At 61.6% G+C, this 7,957-nt stretch overlaps 1 protein-coding gene across 1 annotated transcript in view; it reads right to left on the bottom strand.

The window, feature by feature from the left end:
• Positions 1 to 653: 653 nt before the first annotated feature.
• Positions 654 to 7,957, bottom strand: part of OPN1SW (opsin 1 (cone pigments), short-wave-sensitive) — a 12,224-nt gene continuing 4,920 nt past the window's right edge. Inside the window, exons 4-5 of the mRNA XM_014956629.1 lie at positions 4,881 to 5,120; positions 654 to 888 (exon numbers count right to left, since the gene is read on the bottom strand). Of these exons, the coding sequence (XP_014812115.1) occupies positions 766 to 888; positions 4,881 to 5,120 (363 nt within the window). The 3' untranslated portion in view covers positions 654 to 765. The remainder of the gene's footprint in view (positions 889 to 4,880; positions 5,121 to 7,957) is intronic.

Genomic DNA, 7,957 nt, shown 5'->3' with positions numbered 1-7,957 from the left:
TGGTTGGGGGCTCAACACCACCCCAGCCCCGTAGATGGGGGGCTCAGGACCTCCCCAGCCCTATGGATGGGAGTCTCAACCCCACCCCAGCCCCATAGATGGGGGTCTCAGGACCTCCCCAGCCCCATGGATGGGACCTGAACCCCACTCCAGCCCCACAAATGGAGGGGCTCAGAATCTCTCCAGCCCCACAGATGGGGCTCAGCCCCACCTCAGCCCCATAGATGGGGACACAGCCCCATGGTTGGGGGCTCAACCCCACCCCAGCCCCATAGATGGGGGGCTCAGGACCTCCCCAGCCCCACAGATGGGGGCTCAAACCCACCTCACCCCCATAGATGGGGGGCTCAGCCCCATCCCAGCCCCATAGATGGGGGGTGAGGCAGGCTCAGGACCACCCCATCCCCACGGATAGAGAAGACATCACCCCACCTCCTTGCCCCACCACCACTTGTGGGTCCCGAGCGGGACAAGGAGGCAAAGGGGGTCCCACACAGGCCTTGCCGTGGGGCCGAGCCCCCCATAATGACCTCCCCCCATATCCCCCCCCACCGTGGGGCCGCCGAGGGAGGCGCAGTGGGGCTGGGCGTTGCGTTGAGAGCGCGGCGGTGGGTTTATTGTCCCACCCCCACCTACATCCTAGGCTGGCCAAGGGGGTGGCCCCCGGACCCCCAAGGTGTCCCCAGCCCCATAGCGGGGACACCCCGGGGTGAGGGGAGGTGGGGAGGTGAGGAATCCAGGGGGTGGCGTGGGGCTGGTGGCTCCTCAACTGGGGCTGACCTGGCTGGAGGAGACGGAGGAGACCTCTGTCCTCTGGGCCGAGCTGGAGATGTCCGAGTCGTCCGTCATGGGCTTCCCACAGACGGTCTCCATGATGCAGGCCCGGAACTGGGGGGACAAGGACACGGCCACCTCAGCCCCACAACCCCCCCAAGATGTCCCCTCTACCCAACCAACCTTGGCCACCTTCTGCCCAACCAGCCCCGTCACCTTCTACCCAACCAGCCCTGGCACCTTCTGCCCAACCAGCCCTGGCACCTTCTGCCCAACCAGCCCTGGCACCTTCTGCCCAACCAGCCCTGGCACCTTCTGCCCAACCAGCCCTGGCACCTTCTGCCCAACCAGCCCTGGCACCTTCTGCCCAACCAGCCCTGGCACCTTCTGCCCAACCAGCCCTGGCACCTTCTGCCCAACCAGCCCTGGCACCTTCTGCCCAACCAGCCCTGGCACCTTCTGCCCAACCAGCCCTGGCACCTTCTGCCCAACCAGCCCTGGCACCTTCTGCCCAACCAGCCCTGGCACCTTCTGCCCAACCAGCCCTGGCACCTTCTGCCCAACCAGCCCTGGCACCTTCTGCCCAACCAGCCCTGGCACCTTCTGCCCAACCAGCCCTGGCACCTTCTGCCCAACCAGCCCTGGCACCTTCTGCCCAACCAGCCCTGGCACCTTCTGCCCAACCAGCCCTGGCACCTTCTGCCCAACCAGCCCTGGCACCTTCTGCCCAACCAACCCTGGCCACCTTCTGCCCAACCAACCCTGGCCACCTTCTGCCCAACCAACCCTGCCACCTTCTGCCCAACCAGCCCCGTCACCTTCTACCCAACCAGCCTTGGCCACCTTCTACCCAACCAGTGGCCACCTTCTACCCAACCAGCCCTGGCCACCTTCTGCCCAACCAGCCCTGGCACCTTCTACCCAACCAGCCCTGCCCACCTTCTACTCAACCAGCCCTGGCCACCTTCTGCCCAACCAGCCCTGCCCACCTTCTACCCAACCAGCCCTGCCCACCTTCTGCCCAACCAGCCCCGGCACCTTCTGCCCAACCAACCGTGGTCACCTTCTACCCAACCAGCCCCATCACCTTCTACCCAACCAGCCTTGGCCACCTTCTACCCAACCAGTGGCCACCTTCTACCCAACCAGCCCTGGCCACCTTCTGCCCAACCAGCCCTGGCACCTTCTACCCAACCAACCTTGGCCACCTTCTACCCAACCAGCCTTGGCCACCTTCTGCCCAACCAGCCCTGGTCACCTTCTACCCAACCAGCCCCGTCACCTTTTACCACCTTCTGCCCAACCAACCTTGGCCACCTTCTACCCAACCAGCCCTGGCACCTTCTGCCCAACCAGCCCTGCCCACCTTCTACCCAACCAGCCTTGGCCACTTTCTACCCAACTAGCCTTGGCACCTTCTGCCCAACCAGCCCTGGCCACCTTCTACCCAACCAGCCCTGGCACCTTCTGCCCAACCCCGCGCTGCCACCTTGACCCCATCTCTTCGCCCTGGCCACGTGGTAGCCCCAAGTCTGGAGATGGTTCTGGGCACATCCAGGTGTCCCCAAGTGTCCCCCAGGTGTCCTGGTCTCTAGATGTCCCCTCACCCCCTTGTCCTCCATCCCCAGGTGTTCCTGGTCCCCACTTTGTGGTCATCCCTGGTTCCTGGATGTGCCCAGGTGTCCTCAGGTGTCCCAGTCCCTGGATGTCCCCTGATGTCCCCTCATACCCCGTTGTCCCCAATTCCCAGGTGTCCCCATCCCCAGCATCTCCAGGTGTCCCTGGTCCCCACTCCATGGTCGCTCGTGGTTCCTGGATGTGCCCAGGTGTCCCCAAGTGTCCCTGGATGTGCCCAGGTGTCCCAATCCCTGGTGTCCCATCATACCCTGTTGTCCCCCATCCTCAGGTGTCCCCATCCCCAGCATCTCCAGGTGTCCCTGGTCCCCACTCCATGGTCATCCCTGGTTCCTGGACATGCCCAGGTGTCCCCAGGTGTCCCAGTCCCTGGGTGTCCCTCATCCCCAGGTGTCCCTGGTCCCCACTCCATGGTCATCCCTGGTCCCCAGGCATCCCTGGATGATTCTGGTCCCCAAGTGTCCCCAGGTGTCCTTGGTCCCCAGATGTCCTTGAGCACCCCTGGGTGTCACTGGTGTCTGGGTGCTCCTTGTTGTCCCAAATCTCCAGGTGTCCTCATCCCCTGGTGTCCCTCATCTCCAGATGTCCCCAGGCCATCGGCACCCTTAGTGTCCCCAGTGTCCCCAGTCCATGGTCATCCCTGGTCGCTGGGCACCCCTGGATGTCCCCGAGTGTCCCCAGATGTCCTTGGGCACCTTGGGTTGTCCCCATTGCCAAGGTGTCCCTTGATGTCCCTGTTGCCCAAGTGTCCATGGATGACCCTGGTCCCCAGATGTCCTTGGGTGCCCTGGGGTGTCCCCATCTCCCAAGTGTCCCTTGATGTCTCCATTCCCCAGGTGTCCCTTGATGTCCTCTTTGACTGGGTGTCCCCAGGATGTCCCGGTGTCCCTGGGTGTCCTCAGTGCCCGGGTGTCCTGGGATGTCCCCATTGCCCAGATGTCCCCGGGTGTCCTTGGTCCCCAGATGTCCTTGAGCCCCCCTGAGTGTCCCTGGTGTCTGGGTGCTCCTGGGTGTCCTTGTCCCCAGGTGTCCCTGGTCTCTGCATGTCCCCGGTCCCTTGGCATCCCTGGTGCCCAGTCCCTGGTCCGTGGTCATCCCTGGTCCCCGGGCACCCCTGGATGACCCTGGTCCCCAAGTGTCCCTGGACATCCTTGGTCCCCCAGGTGTCCTTGGACACCCCTGGATGTCCCCATTGTCCCAGTGTCTCTGGATGTCCCTGTTGCTCCAAGGTCTTCAGATGTCCCCATCACCCAGGTGTCCCTGGGATATCCCCATTGTCTGGGTGTCCCAGGATGTCCCCATCACCCAGGTGTCCATGGATGTCCCCATCCCCCAGGTGTCCTGGGGTGTCCCCATCACCCAGGTGTCCCTGGATACCCCCATCACCTGGTGTCCCCATCACCCAGATGTTCTCAGGATGTCCCCATCACCCAGGTATCCTAGGATGTCCCCATCACCGGGGTGTCCCTGGGTGTCACCATCACTCAGGTGTCCCTGGGGTGTCCTCATCGCCCAGATGTCCTCAGAATGTCCCCATCACTCATGTGTTCCAGGGTGTCCCCATCACCCAGATGTTCTCAGGATGTCCCCATTGCCCAGGTGGGGGGTTTCCTCATCACCCAGGTGTCCCTGGATGTCCCCATGGCCCAGGTGTCCCTGGGTTTCCTCATCACCCAGATGTTCTCAAGATGTCCCCATGGCCCATGTGTCCCTGGGTTTCCTCATCACCCATGTGTCCCTGGATGTCCCCATGGCCCAGGTGTCCCAGGGTGTCCCCATGCCCATGAGTCCTCATCACTCAGATGTCCCTGGATGTCCCCATGGCCCAGATGTCCCTGGATGTCCCCATGGCCCAGGTGTCCCTGGGTGTCCCCATCACCCATGTGTCCCTGGGTTTCCTCATCACCCAGGTGTCCCAGGATGTCCCCATGGCCCATGTGTCCCTGGGTTTCCTCATCACCCAGGTGTCCCTGGATGTCCCCATGGCCCAGGTGTCCATGGATGTCCCCTTGGCCCATGTGTCCTTGGGTTTCCTCATCACCCATGTGTCCCTAGATGTCCCCATGGCCCATGTGTCCCTGGGTTTCCTCATCACCCAGATGTTCTCAAGATGTCCCCATGGCCCAGATGTTCTCAGGATGTCCCCATCACCCGGGTGTCCCCATGGCCCAGGTGTCCCTGGGTTTCCTCATCACCCAGGTGTCCCTGGATGTCCCCATGGCCCAGATGTCCCTGGGTGTCCCCATGGCCCATGTGTCCTTGGGTTTCCTCATCACCCAGGTGTCCCTGGATGTCCCCATGGCCCAGGTGTCCATGGATGTCCCCTTGGCCCATGTGTCCTTGGGTTTCCTCATCACCCAGGTGTCCCTGGATGTCCCCATGGCCCATGTGTCCCTAGATGTCCCCATCACCCCATCACACTCCCGGGGTGTCCCCACAGCCTGGGTGTCCCTGGCGTCCCCGGGGGGCACCTGTTTGTTCATGAAGCAGTAGATGATGGGGTTGTAGACGCAGGCGCTCTTGGAGAAGAAGGCAGGGATGGTGACCAGGCGCAGGTCCAGGCCGTGGTCCCGGTTGTTCACCATGTACATGGCCAGGGCGGCGTAGGGCACGTAGCAGAGGCAGAAGGAGCCCACCATCACCACCACCATGCGGGACACCTCCCGCTCCGCCTTCTGCGTCGTGGCCGACTCCTGCTGCTGCGCGGCCACCTGCGCCCACAGACGGGGGTCAGGGTCCTGCCCCGGACCCCGGCCAGGCCTCCTGCCCTCTGGTCTCTGTCCTTCTGTCCTCCTGCTTCTGTCCTTCTCTCTGAGCAGCCCTTCTGACCTCCATCCCTCCATCCCTCCATTCCTTCATCCCTCCATCCCTCCATCCCTCCATCCCTCCATTCATCCGTCCATCTCCCCATCCATTCCTCCTTCCATCCCTCCATCCATCCATCCATCCATCCCTCCATCCATCCATCCCTCCATCCATCCATCCCTCCATCCATCCATCTCCCCTCCATCCCTCCATCCATCTCTCCATCCCTCCATCCCTCCATCCCTCCATCTCTCCATCCCTCCATCCCTCCATCCCTCCATCCCTCCATCTTTCCATCCCTCCATCTTTCCATCCCTCCATCCCTCCGTCCACCTCCATCTCCCCATCCATCCATCCATCTCTCCATCCCTCCCCATCCCTCCATTCCTTCATCCCTCCATCCCTCCATCCCTCCATCCACCTCCATCTCCCCATCCATCCATCCATCTCTCCATCCCTCCCCATCCCTCCATCCATCCCTCCATCCATCCATCCATCCATCCATCCATCCATCCATCCATCCATTTCCCCATCTCCACATCCATCCCTCCCTCCCTCCATGTCTCCATCCCCCTTTCCATCCATCCCTCCATCCATCCCTCCATCTCCCCATCCCTCCCTCCATCCCTCCATCCCTCCCTCCATCCATCCATCCCTCCATCCATCCCTCCATCCATGTCTCCTTCCCCCTTTCCATCCACCTCCATCTCCATCCATCCATCCCTCCATCCCTCCATCTTCCCCTCCCTCCATCCATCTCCCCATCCATCCCTCCATCCCTCCATCCATCCGTCCATCTCCCCATCCATCTCCCCTTCCATCCATCCCTCCCTCCATCCCTCCATCCCTCCATCCATCTCCCCATCCATCCATCTCCCCATCCATCTCTCCATCCTTCCCTCCTTCCCTCCATCCATCCCTCTATCCATCTCCCCATCCATCCATCCCCTCCATCCCTCCATCCCTCCATCCCTCCAACTCTCCATCCCTCCAGCCAACCCCCCATTCCTCCAACTCCCCTCCCTTTCATCCCTCCTTCCCTCCATCCCTCCTTCTCTCTCTCCATCCCTCCTTCCCTCTATCCCTCCATCCTTCCCTCCACCCATCCATCCCTCCCTCCTTCCCTCTATCTCCCCATCCCTCCATCCATTCTTCATCCATCCATCCATCCATCCATCCATCCATCCATCCATCCATCCATCTCCCCATCCATACCTCTGTCCTTCCCTCCCTCCATCTCTCCATCCCTCCATCTCTCCATCCCTCCATCCCTCTATCCCTCCGTCCCTCCATCTCCCCATCTCCCCATCACTCCATCTCCCCATCCATCCATCCATCCATCCATCCATCCCTCCATCCATCCATCTCCCCATCTCCCCATCCCTCCCTCCCTCCATCCTTCCTTCCCTCCATCCATCCCTCCATCCATCTCCCCATCCATCCCTCCATCCCTCCATCCATCCCTCCATCTCTCCATCCTTCCATCCCTCCAGCCATCCCTCAATCCCACCCACCCTCCAACCCTTTGTCTCCCCAGCTCTCCATCCCTTCATCTCCACCTCCATCCCTCCATCCCTCCAACTCCCCTCCATCCCTCCATCCTTCCCTCCCTCCATCCCTCCCTCCATCTCCCCATCCATCCATCCCTCCATCCCCCTTTCCATCCACCTCCATCTCCATCCATCCATCCACCTCCATCTCCATCCATCCCTCCACCCATCTATCCATCCATCCATCCACCTCCATCTCCATCCATCCCTCCATCTCCCCATCCCTCCATCCATCCATCCATCCACCCATCCCTCCATCTCCCCATCCCTCCATCTCCCCATCCCTCCCTCCCTCCATCCCTCCATCCCTCCATCCCTCCAACTCCCCTCCATCCCTCCATCCTTCCCTCCCTCCATCCCTCCCTCCATCTCCCCATCCATCCATCCCTCCATCCCCCTTTCCATCCACCTCCATCTCCATCCATCCATCCACCTCCATCTCCATCCATCCCTCCACCCATCTATCCATCCATCCATCCACCTCCATCTCCATCCATCCCTCCATCTCCCCATCCCTCCATCCATCCATCCATCCACCCATCCCTCCATCTCCCCATCCCTCCATCTCCCCATCCCTCCCTCCCTCCATCCCTCCATCCCTCCATCCCTCCAACTCCCCTCCATCCCTCCATCCTTCCCTCCATCCATCCATCCATCCATCCATCCATCCATCCATCCATCCCTCCATCCCTCCATCCATCCATCTCCCCATCTCCCCATCCCTCCCTCCCTCCATCCTTCCTTCCCTCCATCCACCCCTCCATCCATCTCCCCATCCATCCCTCCATCCCTCCATCCATCCCTCCATCTCTCCATCCTTCCATCCCTCCAGCCATCCCTCAATCCCACCCACCCTCCAACCCTTTGTCTCCCCAGCTCTCCATCCCTTCATCTCCACCTCCATCCCTCCATCCCTCCAACTCCCCTCCATCCCTCCATCCTTCCCTCCCTCCATCCCTCCCTCCATCTCCCCATCCATCCATCCCTCCATCCCCCTTTCCATCCACCTCCATCTCCATCCATCCATCCACCTCCATCTCCATCCATCCCTCCACCCATCTATCCATCCATCCATCCATCCATCCATCCAGCTTTCCAGGTCTCTCCCCAGTTGTCCATGTATCCCTCCAGATGCCTGTCTCTCTCTTTCCAGATGTCCTTCCATGACTCCAGGAGTCCGTCTCTCCTAACCG

This window comes from Calidris pugnax, unplaced genomic scaffold (genome assembly GCF_001431845.1).
Source record: "Calidris pugnax isolate Ruff unplaced genomic scaffold, ASM143184v1 scaffold334, whole genome shotgun sequence".
In the NCBI taxonomy this organism is placed as follows: Eukaryota; Metazoa; Chordata; class Aves; order Charadriiformes; family Scolopacidae; genus Calidris; species Calidris pugnax.
Note: the sequence above shows the minus strand (reverse complement) of the source record. Positions and strands in the feature narration are given on the sequence as shown.